The following is a 19,190-nucleotide window of genomic DNA, read 5'->3' on the forward strand; positions in this document are numbered from 1 at the left end:
CAAAAACATAAGCACATGAATTTAATAATAATGAACATAATCTAAAATAACTGTGAACAGATTGAACTAAAGTATAAGAGGAACAAGACTGATCTGATAATGATAAATAGTAACACAGACAACAAATAATCAAAATTATACKACCCAAGATCTTGACAATTTTAGACTATGAAGCAAATATTACTAATTTACTACTATCCATAACTTGRGTAACTAAAAAAATTTCAAACAAYCATTTCATTTATTAAAGCAACAAAGCTATCTAAATCAAACTGGCCCTGTATCAAAATGAAATTGCCACCCTAGTGAAATCGCAAATTAAATATTGACTCACTAAACACATTTTTAGAAAACTGAGTTCAATTTCACTAGCCACACTCAAGACTGATTCGTGCATGACCTGTATAATCAAAATACTTAAACTTGACCTGTGTGGCTCCTTAAAGTGGGCTAAAAGAGCTCAGTTGATCCTAGTGCCTATGGAGTGCCTTAGTTAAGGTCCAAGATTCTACAATAAGAGAAACTTGGCAAAAATGCTGGCCATGAGAGAGGCTCAAGGTCAAAATCACTGCTTACAAGGACACAAAAAATCATCACAAATTTGCCGAAAATAAAATCTCGTCCCACAATTTTTGGAAAAATATTCTGAATCTCTGTGAGATAAAAGGATAAAAGAATAACTGTTAAAAGATAATCATACCAACAGTCAAACATGTTGGTCATAGCATATTGGTCTGGGTCTACTTTGCCACTTCAAGACATRGAGGACGTGTAATTGATGGAAACATTAATTCTGCCAAGCAGAAACTCCTGAGGAAAAATGTTCAGCTGTCAGTTCATGACCTTTAGTTCAAGAATGATTGTGTCATGCAGCAGAACAAAGATCTAAAGCACACCATCAAGTCTATCAAGTCCACAGGCTTTTATATTTGAATAGTTCTGCGGTAAAGTTCAAAATTGTTGCACACCGATGTAATGGAATCATTGCCAGTCAATGTAAGTCACTGCAGCCAAGGCAACAACTTAAATTTTTATTCTTGAAATGTCTAAGTGTGACTAAAAAGAAAGAAACGGAAGAAATTACAGCGTTGTACATCCTAAAACGGTTTTCTTGCAGAATGAACTTCTTCATGTTGGACAGATGAAGGAAAAGCTTGTCCAGTGTGACATTCATGCAAGAACCACCACTGTGTYGGCACAGAAAAGTTGTTGACAGGCAGTGATTATATTACTATTACTAATATTGACCAGGAAATATCCATTGGGATTTAAAACGTTATTTACAAAGGTGACCTGGACAAAAACAGCACTAAAAGACATCACACATGCAATTTTACAAATGATAAAACATCACTGATCATCAAAATATATGACCACAYAGTTAAATATGCCATTTGACTTTTTTCTGTCATCAAAATATAAACAGAAAAAAGTCAAATGACATATTCAACTGTGTWGTCAAATAACTTTCAAAAGATTTGATTTTAGATTTGATCTTTTTAATGTAAAGTATTASATCAAAATAAAATTAAGTACTTGAATGATTTTTGCCTCCACTCAGTGCGAGCCCACAACCAAGAAGTGAGAAGCAATATCTTTAGCTTTCACACTRAGTAATTTTGAAAAGATAATTTTTGAACCACCCTCCCACCTGTTCTGTCAAACCCAACACCAACATATATTTATTTTTTGCTTTAAMAGTACATGATCTACAGTGTCAAAAGCTTTAAAAGGTAAATGAAAAAGGCTGCACAGTTTTTCTTATTGTTTAATATGTCGAAYGCAATAACTTATTGATACTGAGACTTGTACTGAGTGCTTTTCTAAAGCTAGACTGGAAWTGTAATATAATATTATGACTGGTGATCAGATACTTATTCACATTAAATAATGTAATGAGAATGTGAGCAACAAAGAATGTGGTCTTTTAGAAGAAGTAAATTAACTAGGGCTGAGTGCAGAAGCAGACTATTTACTGACACTTTTATAATAAATACCATGTATTGTCCATCAAAGCAGAGAAAAATATTATGCGTCTCTAGTTTCTCAAACAGTGTTATTAAAGCTGAACTGTGAAAAATGTTTAAAATGACCGTCAATAGATTTGTAATAAATGATAAGAATTTTGGAACAATGGGACTTTTAAATTTTTTTTTTATCAATTTAATGTATCACCATACTGTAAGCAAAACTGTTATTGTATTCAGCCATTGAGCATTGTGCTGTATTTGATTTTATGCCGTGCTTTGTTGATAGACTGTTCAGAACTTGGTAGCATGCGTAATCATGGTTATTTTCTGAGATTGTCTGAAACAATAAAATAATTGTAACTTGTACTGTATTACAAGCTCTACTGTGTGTCCTTGCTTGCTCTATGTAAGTAAATCACTTAAAGTGAAGTTTCCAATGTTTTGTAAAACCAATGTAGCCAAATCTTTATGGTTTCATCCATTCATCCATGTCTATTGTGTATTTAACATGCATTTAGATATGTATTCACAAAGGTTCTCTGAGCCCACATCTGCACAAAGAAAGAAAAACAGCTTCTCCATGGTCATAACTCATCTCAGTACTTTTGAAGGTCCTCTTTCTGAAATTGCAGACAGAGAGTTAGATTAATGACTAACTATGGATGTTAACATTCATCTACCATTSTAATTGAAGCTAAATAAAGTCAGCACATCATTGAGACTTATATAAGACATGCGACTGCAGTTAATGTCAGAACATTGCAACAATATCCTGCTAAAATCTTTTTCAGACACCAGCTGTAATAATGTGCAGATCCACTGAATAATGAAAAGAATGTCTGCTCAGATGGGAAAAGCTATCTGCTCATAAATCTTAAAATATAGCTGTCATCTTTTGACAGGAAAAAAGGRCAAAGTAGGATGAAAGGGTGCTGCTGTAATTGCAATATGTTCATGACTTGATGCCAATGGACAATGACAGTGTTCAACAACTGCCATATTAGATCATGAATGGAAATCACACAAGGCACCAGACAGGAACACGAGGAGTGCTTYTATTTTCCCTCCCTGCAGACTTGTCTGACCTTGGTCTGCTGTAGATGCACATGCCCATGTGGCAAGAAGCATCATTGAAATAATCAATGGATGGGGAAATGCAATTAAGGAGAGTGCTCTCTAACCACTGAACAGGGAAGAAAACAGAGAGAATGCACACAATGGGTGCATGTTTGTGATATGAGCAAAATAAGCACTAAAAAGTGATGTTGTTGCAAATTAGAAAAATAATCACACATAGTTGAGTGAAATTAGATTTTTTTAAATATAGTTTTATAGTTGATGTTTGACTAAACAAGTCTTAAGTGACTTGACATTGGGATTGTGAAGATATAATTAATGCGTTTGCCACGACTGATAAGGTGGTCTGGCGTAATTAAAGTCACTAATGCAGCAAAGTGTGGCTATTTATAGATACAACATAAGGTGTGTTTTTGATTCATGCTTGCTAGCTTCTTTTCTGTTTAAATGCATTAAAAACACCAATATAAAAAAGACCTTAATAATTACCAGTCTGCTCCTTTATTTTCTTAACACCATTTAAGCTGTCAAATTGTCCAATTGTATATCAGTTTAATTGTTTATTCAATCAGCGAACTGTTACGACGTATTATCAATTCTGTTAATTAATTTTTACTCTCTGAGGTCAACAGAGAAAAGCACTTTTGTTATTAACCTCGATGACGACAGCATTGCCAGTAACTCAGATGACTTCCAGACTGGCTGTTCCGTTTAGTGACTCAGCCTCCCGCCGGAACAGCCGAATGTTTCGCGTTAAATATGGTCTRCRAGCCGGGAGGGTGACTTTGATGGAAGAGCTCAGTTGCGACAGCAGTAAACATAGCAACCTCAACCTAACRGCTATTAAGTCCCGCCTCTTTTCCCGAAAAAACGGAATTCTTATTGGTTGCAACACAAGTTACTCCCCACTATTGGTGGTTCTAGCTGTCAGTAAWGACGAAACTGTAATATGTTTGGCTGGAGTGATTGCAACCTGCTCGATGGGTTGGGCGTTTAGGAGTTGCGTCGGAGAAGAGTTTCTCGTGTTGGGGAGAGAAAAGCGATGGTTGTAATCTTTTTGTAAGCGCCAACTCTCGCTTATGCCAGTTCGGTTTATTTTTTACATAGATATTCAACTGACTGCTATTGTCAGTTTACTTAGTTGAAAGTTAACGGTTTTCGTCGGGGAAACTTTCCATAGAAGTGACAACGACTGAGGTAAGAGACCGTAATTTGACTTCTGCATTTTGTTTTTTTTTTCTTAACAAAGTAATTCGTTTTGGAAAGCAAAATCTTCTTTKTAGTGGTTATATCCTAGGTAATTAATAATCCATTGCTTGGTTAGTTCTSTTACAACCMTGCTAAACTACTGCAGAGCAACTAGGTCATATTCGGTGTGGAGAAACCTCTGTATCCGCAATGTTACATAAGTTATTAATGTGTTGCCCCAATCATTCCTGAGTGACAACTTGGCCTTTTAAACCCAACAATCTTAAAATCAAAGCACCCACCTTTACACGTGTTGTTTTATTTTCGATCTTTTCACACGTCTTTTGGATTGCCTACTTATCAACATCCATATTTCAATGGTTAGGCCTGAAAATTAAGTCCTCATCAAGAATAAGATTTGGACCCAGTTAAGCTCAGCTCACTGCTGYTTGCCTTGATTTGCCACGCCCATTTACATCCCATCTATAGGCCACAATATCAWATATCATTTAGTCATTTTTTAATCTCTATACCTTCACACAGACTAAAGTCGAAGGGGGATGTTTTTTTTTTCTCAAAAATTCAATTATAWAAGGAATGGATGTCTAAAAAACGACACCCCTTTCATCTCCCAGGTGTTTATGTGAGAAAGAAAAAACTTGGCATGGTTACKGTTGTCTTTTGTTCAAGGAAGTACTTCCTGGAATATCACTTTTATGGTTTAAGGAATCACATTGTGCTTTTACCGGTAAGAGGCAGGGTGYTAACTGGTATTGGGTAGCCAGACAAAAAACAGCTGACTTTAGTTTTGCTGATTYATGTTGATTAATGAAAATCTAATTTTAGAATTGTCTGTCATTGGTAATATGTTTGACCCTGTTCAGACCCGCGGGGTTTTCATTCATGCATCAGTTTGCCATAGAATTTTGTGTGCTTTCACCTTTTGACCCAGACTGTTCACATCTTAAAAACGCCTGGTAATAATGAAACGGTGACAGTTTTTTTTTCCTCTGTTGACTCTACGCTGAGTTATGTATCCATTAGTCGACCCTTCACAAATGTCTCTGGATTCCTAAGAGACATTCTGTTTTCAATATCGTTTTCAATAACGATAATGAAAACAGAGTGTGTGGATCATCTAATGCAAAGAGGTTAATCTGGAGTAAGAAATAAAAATCACACTTGGTGGGGATTCCGTTTGCAATTTCTGAAGGTTTAAGAACTTTCCTTGTTTTTGTAATAAKATAAAGGTTCTTTGAAGTGATGCTCTCAATGGTTTCACTTGCCCAGAATATCACATCATGTGTGAAGCATCTTTTTGTATTTGTCRGTGAAAGAGGAACAGAGGTCATGATTGGGAGCCAAACAGTTTGCTTGGAGGAGAGAAAGAGAGAGGAGAAAAAAAAACCCCATGCATATCTGAGAATATCTGTTCTTGGAGGTCCTTTGGTTCCAGGAAAACTAATGAGAAACCCGCAAGTTATGCTTTCGTTGGTTATTCAGACACAAGATGACAAACTAGATTAAAGCCTAAAGACCTGTAGAATCTAATTAACTTTTATTTCTCTAAAAGTGCAGATAATGATGGCTCTAACCCTATTTCTGATAGAGATAATGTCATAGTACAATCACACCTAAATGATATCGATATCACTGTGAACTACTCATTATTTAGAATTATTACACTAACATTGCGACAGTGTCACCAGTGACTAAGGATCACATCTTCAGTAATCTTGATCTCCCTAAGGCGCATCCTACTAAACTGATTCATGACAAATTTGTCTAGTGCAACTGAAAAACATTTTTATTTGTGAATCTTAATGTAACATTAAGCACCGATCAAACGTTTTTACTTTGTTTATATTTCTTTTGTGTGCTATAGGGGAGACCCTGTTTTGTTGTCTCTTTTGAATCTCTGGTGTTCCCCCAGGGAAAAGTGTGGCCTGTTTCTGGTGAAACTAGAAGCTCCGCTGAACCTGCTAAATAGATCACATGTGTAGCACTCGTCTTTGTCTGCAGGTGCTCGGCAATTAATGACACAACTTGGCTTAAGTTGCACTTTCTCCAATAGAAAGAAATGAAACCAGCTATTTAATATGACCCTTTATCAGGGAAAAGAAAACTGATTTTTACAGTTTCAAGCCCATACGATGTGACATTTTCAGACGGCTGAGAAAAGGAAGTGCGGTTTTACGTCGTTTCCAGAAAGCAGAGTTGGGGTAAATCCTTGGTCTGAGATCTTCAACTCTTCTGTGCTTGGAGAGCGAACAGCTGATTAAGACGGCTTATATTTCTTCTAGGAAGCYCTGCTTTTCAGAGCACAGGAAGTGACTGTGCTGAAAAGGAGGCCCCACGTCGGCCTGTCTACGTTTTCAGAGCAAACGCAGTGTTTAGCCATTTCCTGTCGATAAATTGGAGAGGTGTTCTGTCGAAGTCGTGTGGCAGGTTTTGTTTCGAATGATGTTCTTGTTTCTCGTCAGGGAAGTGGATTGCTGTGACTGACGGYTTTATCATTGTAGCTCTGCTTTGTGTGTGTATGAATTAGAAGCAGCGTGTGTCAGGATGGCCCAATGGAACCAGTTACAGCAGCTGGAGACCAGGTATCTGGAGCAACTCTACCACCTTTACAGCGACAGCTTCCCAATGGAGCTGCGGCAATTCCTGGCCCCATGGATTGAGAGTCAGGACTGGTGAGAAATTACTCAAATGTTTGGGTTTACTGTACTTTTATTTTAGGTTTTACTGATCAAACGCATTACAGTAAAGTGTTTTTATAATGCTGTCACGCTTYACTAGAAGTGAATCATTATTTTATAAGATAAGATATTCCTTKATTAGTCCCACAGCGGGGAAATTTGCATTGTTACAGCAGTACTGAGGATAGAACAGAACCAATATAAAAAATATTTWAAAAAAACCATATATACAAAAAATACAAGTGAATATAGAAATACTGAAACAGTATAGTAAAAAATAAGTAAATTTCAAGAGTTTAGGTTATCATAACCTTTTTGTCTTTTTTTTTTTTTTGAAAAATAATCCAAGCAAAATATATTAAATCTTTGTGTTTTAATGTTAATTATGTCTATAAAAAGACTGTTCATGTTTCATTGGAAGTGGTTGAGATGTGATCTGTTTTTTGTTTTATTTTTGTTTGTTTTTTTAGGAAGCATCTCCATGTTCTTATTTTTTATTATTAAATTTTTTTTYCCCCCCCAACAAAGGGCTTATGCTGCCAACAAAGAATCCCATGCCACGCTGGTGTTCCACAACCTGCTAGGAGAAATAGACCAGCAGTACAGCCGCTTCCTGCAGGAGAATAATGTTCTCTACCAGCATAACCTGCGCAGGATTAAGCAGCATCTGCAAAGTAAATATCTGGAGAAGCCGATGGAAATTGCCCGCATTGTTGCCCGCTGCTTGTGGGAGGAACAAAGACTGTTGCAGACCGCCACCTCGACTACGCAGGTATGCAATTCTTTACCCAACTTTAGATTTGATGGGTTTTATATTAAAAGGAAGCTATAACAAATTCTAATGTCTGGCAGGATGGCCAAGCAGCCCATCCCACTGGAACAGTAGTAACAGAGAAGCAGCAAATCCTGGAGCACAATCTTCAAGACATCAGAAAGCGTGTGCAGGTGAGGGAGCTTTCACACTAGACGTTGCCTTAGATGGGTTTTCTTTAGCTCAAACTAAGCGAACTTGTCTGCTGGAACATGCGAGTCTGTGTTCGCTTGTAATTGAATCGTGGAGGAAGCAAACAAGCTTTCAAAGGGAAGAAGTGATGACACTTGTGCATATGATTTATGGCCATATGTGAGCACTTTTAAATCGTTTCTCGATAGTACACTCCTTTGGTTATGGCAAGCAAATGTAGCCAAGGAAGATTGTTGAACAAAATATCTGCAAATCATTGCTTTTGTTAAAGGTTGACATTTCAGATGTGCTAAATTACATTTTTTTTCTAACCACAAACATTTCTGCTATCTCTAATATACTTGCTCAGACAATGAAGACACATTTTCCGTCTGCGTGTTTCAGGTTTGCAGCTGAACCCGTTAACAGCCATTCTTTCTACTTTGAATGAACATTGTGGGTAGCTGAAATTGAGCTTTTATTGGAACTCCAGATATCTCATTCTATAAGTTAAATGAGAAATGGTAAAAAGTGTTCTTTTATGATTAAATGTTAAAATATCTTACGGCCGTTCTTGCTTGCTGCTCACACAAGGCAGGTTCTTGTTGTAGAACCAAACGAGCAACTGTGTGTCACGATCTAACCAGTTTGGTTCACTTTCAAAAGTGCAATGTAAAAGTGAACCAAACTAATGAAGTGTGAAGTTTTTCAACATTCTTCACCCATTGGAACAGAGTAGCCCAGACTATTGTGGCTTGAAAACACCCTTATTTATTTATTTTTTTAAATATTCATCAATAAAGTGGTATTTACCTTTTTTATGATCTGTGTATTAGAAAACTAACTTCTGTTTTTCTACAGGACATGGAACAGAAGATGAAGATGCTTGAAAACCTGCAAGATGATTTTGACTTTAACTACAAAACCTTGAAAAGCCAAGGAGGTATGTTTTTGAATGTCACTTTCAGCTTTAATGGAGCTGTTGGTTRGTATGCATACATCTAGCTGTTTATCTGATGGACCATGTGTTCGCCGTGTCTTCAGAGTTGTCCCAGGACCTCAATGGAAACAGCCAGGCAGCTGCCACAAGGCAAAAGATGGCTCAGCTTGAGCAAATGCTTAGCGCCCTGGACCAGCTCAGGAGGGTAAGCAGAATTTAAATCGGGAATGTTTTCAGCCTGCAGGGGTGGTCTAATTCAGCAATTGCTCATTTGGATTACAGATTGTTGTTAGTATCTGTTTAAATCCCTGTTTAATGTGCGCTCTGTGGATTCTATAGCAAATCGTGACAGAGATGGGAGGCCTTTTGACAGCCATGGATTATGTCCAGAAGAATCTGACTGATGAGGAACTGGCAGACTGGAAGAGAAGACAGCAGATTGCCTGCATTGGAGGCCCACCCAACATTTGCCTCGACCGCCTTGAGACATGGTACCCATGCAGTGTTATTCCTAGAAAAGTCCTCAGACATAAGTTAAAATAAATCAGTCAAGCTAATTATGTTTAGATGGCASCCTCAACCTCTTTATCTTAAAAATGTTAAGTGATGTACAATGCGTCCATCCGTATTTGCCCCATAAAACGTTTGACATCAGCATATTTCCTACTCAGGATCACATCCTTGGCTGAGTCCCAGCTCCAGATCCGTCAGCAGATTAAGAAACTCGAGGAACTTCAACAGAAAGTGTCCTACAAAGGAGACCCCATCATTCAGCATCGGCCAGCGTTGGAGGAGAAGATTGTGGATTTGTTCAGAAACCTCATGAAGAGGTAGTTATTTTGTCTCCTCTTAGTTACTGTGCGTTTGTTGGATGAATGGTGTTGCATGGTTTTTATGAAGCTTTCTTCGCTTCTTAGCGCCTTTGTGGTTGAAAGACAGCCTTGTATGCCCATGCATCCAGACAGACCGCTGGTCATCAAAACAGGAGTGCAGTTCACAACAAAAGTCAGGTAAGACTCTGTTCTCCGTCAAAAACAAAACCTCACTTCTGTTCCATGTTGTGTGTGTGTGTCGCCATTTTATAGATTGCTTATGAAGAAAATCATTCACCGCTCAGCATAATGATACTCTTCTCATCTCTTTTTTTTGCTTTGATTTTTCAAGGTTGCTTGTAAAGTTTCCTGAACTCAATTACCAGCTCAAGATTAAAGTTTGCATTGACAAGTGAGTTCTTTCGGTTACTCATTGAAAATAAATTCTCCCTTTATTGAAGAACCATTGCAAAAATAAAGGTTGTACTATTTTATTTTCCAGAGAATCTGGGGATGTTGCTGCAATTAGAGGGTAAGCTTTTAAGAACACCACTTTAAACCTGAGCAGTTGAACTCTTGTGTGTTCACTCTGCTACAGAGGACGCTTAGTTACCTGTTTTGGTTTGTTCCTATCAGATCTCGAAAGTTTAACATACTCGGTACCAACACAAAAGTCATGAACATGGAGGAATCCAACAATGGCAGCCTTTCTGCAGAGTTTAAACACTTGGTAAGTTGAGAATGCCAACTTCTCTTAAATGTAATGAATAGATTGGAAACTTATCTGCCGTGGAGAGCTGACATGCTGCGTTTTGCAGACTCTACGAGAACAGAGGTGTGGCAACGGTGGCCGGACCAACAGCGATGTAAGACTCATTTATCAGAATTACTCTCTGTGTTTTATGTATGCAGTTGAAATAATTCAAATTTTATTATTTTTCCACATATTTACAGATCTAATTTTTTTTTTCTAGGCATCCCTCATTGTAACAGAGGAACTCCATCTYATCACTTTTGAGACAGAAGTCTATCACCAGGGTCTAAAGATAGACCTGGAGGTGAGTAAATCAACTTTGTTTCAAAATCTTTAGCTAACAATTAGATTAAATGCCTGATCTGAAGTTCACTGCAAGAAAACTGAGTAATCTGCAAAATTGTAGCAGAACTTTTGTTCATACTTTTGTGATGGCTATTCGTGCAACTTGCTATAGAGATTATTTTGTGAATTGAGTTTAGGTGAAACCTTAAGTTTTTGGTTCCAGAAAATCACAGAGAAAATCTGGAATGGTGGAAATTAAAGAGGAGTACAGTAGTGCCCTTAAGACTCGGACGATGCCAATCCATGTTGTTTTGTTTAAAGCATGTATTCTTTCCTACTATTGGGAAAGAAAATCATATTTTTTAGGTCTGTGGTGTTCCAAGTGAAAAGGCTGTAATGTCTTGGGAGTTGTGGGAATTTTGAGCACGGCTAAGGCAGTGATGGGCTATTTATTTATTTATTTATTTATTTATTTATTTTTTGACACAGTTTACTATTTGACTCACAAATGTCTTTAGGACTCGTTTGAAGTATTATTATAGAAGTAGGATAAAGAGAGACCTTTACAGTCTTAAAAAAAAAAACTTAAAATGGCTACATGATTACTGAGATTCCTAACTCAGAAAATGGTTATATGGAATCTTGCTAATGCTGTCTACATTAACACATCTTCACCTTTGAAAGAACTTGCCCCTTTTTAGGTCACACATTATTATCCTGTTATTATTATGCTCTTTGTGCCTCAAGATAAAATGGCATGGACTGGTGAAATCAACCTACCAGTATTATAATCTGTAAAACTGGATTCGGTGTGAAGACAACATCAGCTGCGTGGTCCACAGACGCATTGCAGAGCAGAGACACTAGATCTTCTACTGTCTGTCTCATCTTACAATATGTTGATCAGCAGAAACTAATACAGAAAATAACATATTGAGGACGCTGCATAGTGAATGCATTAGGACTGCAGGAAGATTGCGACAGAGATCTTGCATATCTTATTACTCAGGTGAATCTTGCAAGTTTTAATCCAGCCCACTTTTGTTTGACAATCCCAGTTGAATTCTATAAAAGCACACACCCAGTGATCTCAGGGTATCGACTTGCTTGATGTGAAAGGTCAGAGTGATCCGTAACAGAGGGTTTTGTCGTTTGTGTGTTATTGTGTAGTGATAATCTGAGAAGAGCCATCGTTATAAAATCTGTTTTTCAGTTTGCCTCTGGATGAGAGGTGCACACGCAGGAAGTCTCTGTGGGGGGAAATATGTTGGTGTGAAGGAAGGGACTTATTTCTCTCTATTTTTCTGTAAATATTATAGCAGTGTAAGCTTTAACAAGAGGGCAATTTAAATGACTTTTTTTTTGTTTGTTTGCCAAATAAAACTGCTCATAAAGCTGCCTGTATTTGCAGACTCATTCTCTGCCAGTGGTCGTCATTTCTAACATCTGCCAGATGCCCAACGCCTGGGCTTCCATCCTGTGGTACAACATGCTCACTAATCACCCAAAGGTGAGACAGCACCCTCTTGTGGAAGGGGTCTGACCTCTGCAGGCAGCAGACATTTGTAAAGCTGTTGCCGCCTTTGTTCTTCCACAGAACGTGAACTTTTTCACCAAGCCTCCGGTGGGAACCTGGGACCAGGTGGCTGAGGTGTTGAGCTGGCAGTTCTCCTCGACCACTAAGAGAGGCCTGACCATCGAGCAACTGACCACGCTGGCTGAGAAATTACTTGGTAAAACAATAAGCCTATAAGGTGTCTGATAATCTTCAGCGTGCCTTAATATTTGCACTATTTGTTTCAATTTTTTATTTATTTTCTTTAATACAGGTCCTTGTGTAAACTATTCTGGATGCCAAATAACATGGGCCAAGTTCTGCAAGGTACAACACTTGACCACTATAAAAAGATCAGTCTGCCTTCTTCACATTGTTTCGCTGTGTATGAATAATTTTTTTCCTTCCTCTTGTACAGGAAAACATGGCTGGCAAGGGCTTCTCCTTCTGGGTGTGGCTGGACAATATCATTGACCTGGTGAAGAAGTACATCCTCGCTCTGTGGAACGAAGGGTGAGAAGTCACCCTTTGTTTAGACTCGAGTCTCCTGGCCGTGTCTGGAACTGCTTGTTCACTTCCTGTTATGGTGTAAAACCCGTTCAGACATGCAATACCGTCTTRAAGTAGATTGAGCTAGTTATTAGTTTGACATGYTGCTCCTCTGCTTACAGATACATCATGGGTTTTATCAGCAAGGAGCGGGAGAGAGCCATTCTGAGTCCGAAGCCTCCTGGCACATTTCTGCTGCGCTTCAGCGAGAGCAGCAAAGAGGGCGGCATCACATTTACATGGGTAGAGAAAGACATCGGAGGTGAGTCGTTTTAAAGCCTCAATGCTGTTCGTGTAATGTCTTTAGGAAGATCAGACTTTTGTTGTCTTACTGTTTTATTGTTGTTTGTTCTTTGTAGGAAAGACCCAGATCCAGTCCGTAGAGCCGTACACCAAGCAGCAGCTGAGCAGCATGTCGTTCGCAGACATCATCATGAGCTACAAAATCATGGATGCCACCAATATCCTGGTGTCGCCGCTTGTTTATCTCTATCCTGAAATCCCCAAAGAGGAGGCTTTTGGGAAATACTGCAGGCCAGAGGCAGCTCATGAGCCCGAGCCGGCGGGAGACTCGACGAGCAGTAAGTCACCGSCACGTTCATTACGTGCTTTTAACGCTGTCCGTTTGCTTTGGAGCTTTTGTGCTCAGTATTGTGCGTAATGTATTCTTTCTCTTTCAGCTATCCAGCCTTATTTGAAGACAAAGTTCATCTGTGTGACCCCGTAAGTATTCATACTTATCTTTACACTGTAATATTCAGTGCCTCCCACCCAGAAGTGTCAATACTCAATGTGGAGGTTTTCTTCTATGTCAAAAGTATTCAATCAATCAATCACATTTTATTTGTATAGCACATTTCAGCGGCAAGGCATWTCAAAGTGTTTTACATAATTAAAATAAAAACAGGAATAGTATTTATAGTATTGATACCTGTTGAATCTTTTCACATTTTGTCACAGCCACAAACCTCAGACCCACACAAGTAGCACATAATTGTCAGATGAGGAAAACAAACAGCATTTCTGTCCGCCTGAGGCAATGCTTTGTTCATTGACTTTCCGCTGCAGGTGTTTTGTTGTATGACTCTACCAGCTTTGCTAAACTAGGAATGAATTTTTTTTCCTAATTTATCTCTGCAAAATAGCTCATCATTAGTCAGATTCTGTTGTAGCTCTGGTTGTGTTTTTTACAGTCACATTGTATCCAGCTGGAAGCTGAACCTCTGACCTGGTCTTTTAGAGGCTCTAACAGGTTTTGTTCTGTAATTGGCCTATATTTAGCTCTCTCCATTTTCCCATCAACTCTGACCAGGTTCCCTGTTGATGTTAGAGATGGTGTTTTTATTGTTATGTGCACACAGAGTCTTCAGAGGTCCTTCTTCCACATGTTTACTGCTCTCCTTTCCACAGCCAGCTCAGGCGGGCGGCCATGTCTTGTTAGGGTTGCTGTTATGCAACAGTCTTTCCGAGTTTGAATGATGTTGCAATGAATTTTCCGTAAAGAGTTCAAGGTTTTGGATTTTTCTTTTTCAACATCTCAACTTTCTTCCTGGCCGGTATTTTTTTTGGTCGTCATGATGATGTCCGTTCACTAATGCTCTTTAACAAACTTCAGTGTTRCACACAGGTGGATTTATATATTAAATATATTGGTTCAGWTTAGGCTATTGGTTGCGATGGGTTTTTGTCAAGGACTCCTCTATTTAAAGAGTCTGAATACAAATTCATACCCTGCTTTTTGTATTTTTAGATTTTTAAAAAAATGTTTAAAACCATGTACTGTTTCAGTTATGTGCTACCTTTGTGTTTGTCACATAAAATCACAATAACGTATATTGAGATTTTATGTGAAGTTTGAAAGTTTGAAATGGAAACGTGACACATTGTGTAAAAGTTCCAGGAGCATAAATGCATTAGCAAGATGTTGTAAACATTTAAAAATTCAGGTTAGAAACWGTCAAAGAATGCATGCCTGTAATGCAGCATCTGTGACTATAAAAAAAAAAAAAAGTTTGTTTCTTATAAAGTCACTTAACTGTTTGAGCAGGAATGTGCGACACTTGAGAACTTCCAGCTGTAATGACAAAGTATTGTTCTAATATTATAAATAAAAGCAAAGATCACACATTCTTAAATCAAACAAATTTAATGGAACTGCACATTTTGAATAGTGGTAGGTGTTTAGAACTGATCACTGCTGAAAATTATRCACTATAGAAGAAAAATAAGTGAGAATGGCAAATAACGAGGACAACAGCTGCAGGCCTTAAGCCATGTTGTAGGTTTGATAGCTTGCCCGTGGGTTTTGAGGTTTTCTCAGTCAGATCCTGACCTGTCTCCGTAGGTGCCCCTCCGTGTTCATGGACTTGCAAGACAGTGAGCTGCTTGGGAACGGATTCCCAGGGTAGGCCTCATGGGGGGGAGGTCGCATGTAGAGATGTGTGTACATGACCTTTTTATTTGTTTGACAGATGTGCTTCAGAGATCAGTCCATTGATCACATCTGCACAACGTCCGTTTTTATGTCCATCTCACAGACGTCACAGTCCTCGTTTTGCAGTAACGCAATTGATTATAGAACAGCATGTCCTTTACCATTCATCAGTGCTTTTGTTCATGCTCGGCTGTTTTATCATTGCMCTCCATTTAAAGCCAGTCACTGGTGAGTGTCATTGTTGGAGAGAAGGACGTACCAATTCCAGATAGTGGTATTACGTTTAAAGATTATTCCACCATCATTTCTTTTGAATCAAAYGAGAAGAGGAAGCAAAAGAAGGAAATAAGCTGCTTTTAGCTTAGTTTAAAAATTTTTTTATTGAAATTACTGAATACACACTGCTGCCATTTGCTAAAGAAATGTTTAAGTGAATTCATCCATTCAGTCTTTATCTTTTTTCTTTTTTTTTTTTTGCATTTTGCTTTGCAATTCTTAATACAACAAGCAAGTGGAGTCCAAATCAAGTTGAACATACTGACAGGCTACAAAATTTTATTTTTTTTCTTTAATTGAAATGCAAAAATAAATATTTTTTTATATATACAACATGTTTTTCAAATTAAAAAAACATACAAGGTCCTACATTTTTGTGGTGAATTATTTTCTACTCTTTTTTTTAATCTTCTCAACAATTGCTAGTATTCAATTCCCTTTTTTGTCAAAGGAAGCAGCTAAATACAGTGTTTTTGAATGGGTGTGCTTAGTTTTTACTTTAACTTTTTTAAAAACATGGTTAATAAACAAGTACTTAATATTGAGCCTAATATTTTCCATTTTAAGCAGATTTTAAACTGTAGGTGAAAATCTTGCCCTAAAACAAATACAATAGGTCCATCTCCAGCCTGTTCTTCCAGCTGAAATTTGTATCATTCCAAATTATTCTCTAGATACTTCAGGCCCAGCTGCAACCAGTGGTGACATATCTGTCTATCTGCAGCTGAACACAGGAATTTTGTGCACTGAACTGCTTACTGACCCAAAAATCAGATTATTTACTATATTAATAACGGACCGGTGATGTATGATGACTAATTTACTCATTAAAACTGTTCAGTTGTTGTAGGCTACTTGTGGTAAAGTGGGATGATGACAATGTAAGCATAACAAATCTAAAAATGGCATAGGCATGTTTGATAAGAATAAGTTTTGCTTTGCACCGTTATGCAGTCTCTCTTTTCTTTTTTTTCTTTTTTTTTTCTGTTTGTGCGTGTGTGTGTGTGTGTGTGTGTGTGTGTGTGTGTGTGTGCGTGCGTGTGTGTGTGTGTTTATACAGCACAAACTCTGGAAACACCAGTGACCTGTTCCTCATGTCGCCTCACACCCTCGACTCCCTGGACTCCCTGATCCCCGGCGAAGCTGAAGCAAACCAAGGGCATTTGGGTGAGTTGCAATCTCCTCACACACATCTGTTTTGTTCTGACTGGGTTCTCCTCTGGTTTGACTATTAAGGCCAGCTTTATTTAATAAATACCATTACAGCAGCATTAATTGCTTGTTTTTTTCCTTCTTTTTCTAGATTCAATTACTCTGAACATGGATGTATCATCTCCTATGTGAAAGAAAATATCGCCGTCTTTGTCTTTTTTGTTGTTGTTTTTTTCCTCTTGTTGGGATTTGACCTTGTGTGTGGCTCAACGAATGATTTCTCTCTCTCTCTCTGTAAACACTTTCTGCCTGTATAGATTTTCTTGTTTGCTGTGTAAAATTACTCGCCATCAACTTAAAAGATTTGTTTTTATTATTTTAAACTACGGTTTAAAAAAAGAAAAAAAAAAAAACTGCCTTTACATTTGGGTCATTCTTTGTGAACCTATTGTTTTCAGGCAACAATTTTCCTTCCTTGTTTTTGTTAAACTATCTAAAAACATGCAAACATAGGGAAATGTAGTTTTTTGAGAATACTGTCTGTTTATTGACATTTTAACGGTTTTATGGTTTTGTGGATTGGTAGATGTATGACGCAAGTTTTTATATAAGCTATATGATGCTTTTAAGTTGTGCTGAAAAATGCTTCTTCTTTTTTTTACGTTTTTAAAATAACCTTTCAGTGAATTATGGCAAATTGGCTACACCAGTTTGTTTGGTTTTTTTTTCCCAACAAAATTAAATATTTCTGACATTTCTTAAGGGGATCTCAGATTTTTATAATGGTGAATAGAAAAGGACAAAAAAAAACTTATTTCTGTGAGCTTTTTTTTTTTTCTCTTGTGTAAAATGTGTATCTTAAGTAGGGCACAGCTTTTCCACTAAAATGCTGTAAGATGTGATCATGTTAATTGGGCTGGCATTTAAAAATCAACATTTTATTTTTGTTGTACTGATCAATCATGAAATGTATCATTTATTACCAATTAAATATGTTTCACACAATGCATATTGTTAGCTGTGATCATTTTCTTTCCCCATATATGTTAACATAGTTATTATTAAAAAAGAAAAATGTACTCGGGGGGTTTGTTTGTTTGCTTTTGTGTTGCTAAAATAGGGCCCTTTATTTCCCTGCTGTTTCGATGATCATGCTTCGTGCGGAGATTTTACACATGGATTTTACAGTAAAAGTAGGATATACTTTTATTGTTTTCCAGGCTTTATTTAAAGAATAAAGCTCACAAACATGTATGTTTTGAGATGTTTTACTACAAAGTCAGATTTTGTTAATTTGCCGCCTAATCGGTAATCATTTTAGTTATCAGTTTTTGTCTTCCAAACTTTTTCCGTAGTTTTTGATATTTACAAATATGAAATCCAATAACTACAGAGGTTTTTAGTGTTAAAATGTTAAAAATGGGGACAGAAATTTGCCAGCTTGAATCAAGAAAACCAGATGTTTAAAATGTGCAGAATGTCCGGTTGTTTCTGCTTGCAGTGCAGGCATTGTTTTGCTGACACACAGTACCGTCGATTGTACTGTGCGTCAGCAAAAGAACGCCATGCCCAGAGTAAAACATGGTGTTGGCAGCACCACCCTCTGGTCTTGCTGTTCTTTCAATGAAATTAATGGTCTTGTCAATGTTAAATAAATTCTGAACTTTTTCAAGGTACCAGTTAACCCTGAACCTTCAGTTGAAAGAGAGGAGCACTTTTGTCCCAGTGTGAATTAAAATCACAGTCAAGATAACACACCTGTGCCCCTCCCCCACATGTTGCTGTCCTACTGTATGTCAGTGTGGTTGTTCTTGAAAGTCATTGTATGTAGAGATGGTTCCTGTAGCAAAATGTTTTTAAACGAGTATAGATGTACTGCCAAACTGTAAAAGTGCTTATTTGATCTTATTTGGTTCTGCATGGTCAAAAGTTCTCTAAGCATATTGACATCTACAGCTGCATAAATGGTTATACTTGATGTACGTAAATATTTTAGACTGACCTTCAATTTGGAATAAGCTGCATATTCATTGTACTGAAACTGCTTTACCCCTTGAAACTCTTGCTTCAGGCTATGGCCTCTGAAGATCAAACACACAGTAACCCATATTAATGGCGCTTTAGGAATTCAATCACCTTTGAAATGAGCTGTCACTACTTCCTGCTTTCCCCTTGAGAGTTTCTCTCGAGCTTTGATGATAAATCTCACCCACCCTTTCGGTGGACTTCCCTCACTGGAAACTCCCAGTTCTGTGTGTGTAAATGCAGCACCTCTTTATCTGCATCTTTAACACAAAAATGATGCGATCAGCAGCTTCGGGCCTTCTGGTATACCCATGAGTCCCATTATGAAAACACGAGCACTGAGGTGAAACTGGTAAACAAACGGGAAGTAGTCGACTTCTGTGTCACGGATCCTCTGCGTTTCTCTGCAGCACCACCTCGCTTCGGCTAATGCGCGTCTCGTTTTGGATATAGGAAGTAAAAACGGACTGCTGCGAGGAGGCGAGGGGGTGTTGAGATGCACAGCTATTRCCGTCAGCAGCTGCTGACTCA

At 37.8% G+C, this 19,190-nt stretch overlaps 1 protein-coding gene across 2 annotated transcripts; it reads left to right on the top strand.

Moving 5' to 3' along the window:
• Positions 1 to 4,023: 4,023 nt before the first annotated feature.
• Positions 4,024 to 17,643, top strand: stat3 (signal transducer and activator of transcription 3 (acute-phase response factor)). 2 transcript variants are annotated; one of them, XM_008417054.2, is made up of 24 exons: positions 4,025 to 4,244; positions 6,784 to 6,928; positions 7,463 to 7,706; positions 7,787 to 7,879; positions 8,739 to 8,820; positions 8,922 to 9,022; positions 9,157 to 9,308; positions 9,489 to 9,647; positions 9,735 to 9,827; positions 9,982 to 10,041; positions 10,132 to 10,161; positions 10,266 to 10,359; positions 10,448 to 10,495; positions 10,604 to 10,687; positions 12,080 to 12,178; positions 12,266 to 12,401; positions 12,498 to 12,550; positions 12,642 to 12,736; positions 12,895 to 13,034; positions 13,132 to 13,353; positions 13,453 to 13,495; positions 15,117 to 15,176; positions 16,543 to 16,649; positions 16,786 to 17,643. In XM_008417054.2, the coding sequence occupies exons 2-24, from the start codon at positions 6,801 to 6,803 to the stop codon at positions 16,824 to 16,826; spliced, it is 2,364 nt and encodes a 787-aa protein (XP_008415276.1). In that variant the 5' UTR covers positions 4,025 to 4,244; positions 6,784 to 6,800; the 3' UTR covers positions 16,827 to 17,643. The 2 variants fall into 2 exon arrangements, with proteins under 2 accessions (XP_008415277.1, XP_008415276.1); XM_008417055.2 differs by lacking the exon at positions 15,117 to 15,176 and having other exon boundaries at positions 4,024 to 4,244.
• Positions 17,644 to 19,190: the final 1,547 nt, after the last annotated feature.

The sequence above is a fragment of the Poecilia reticulata genome, linkage group LG8 (genome assembly GCF_000633615.1).
Source record: "Poecilia reticulata strain Guanapo linkage group LG8, Guppy_female_1.0+MT, whole genome shotgun sequence".
Taxonomy (NCBI): domain Eukaryota; kingdom Metazoa; phylum Chordata; class Actinopteri; order Cyprinodontiformes; family Poeciliidae; genus Poecilia; species Poecilia reticulata.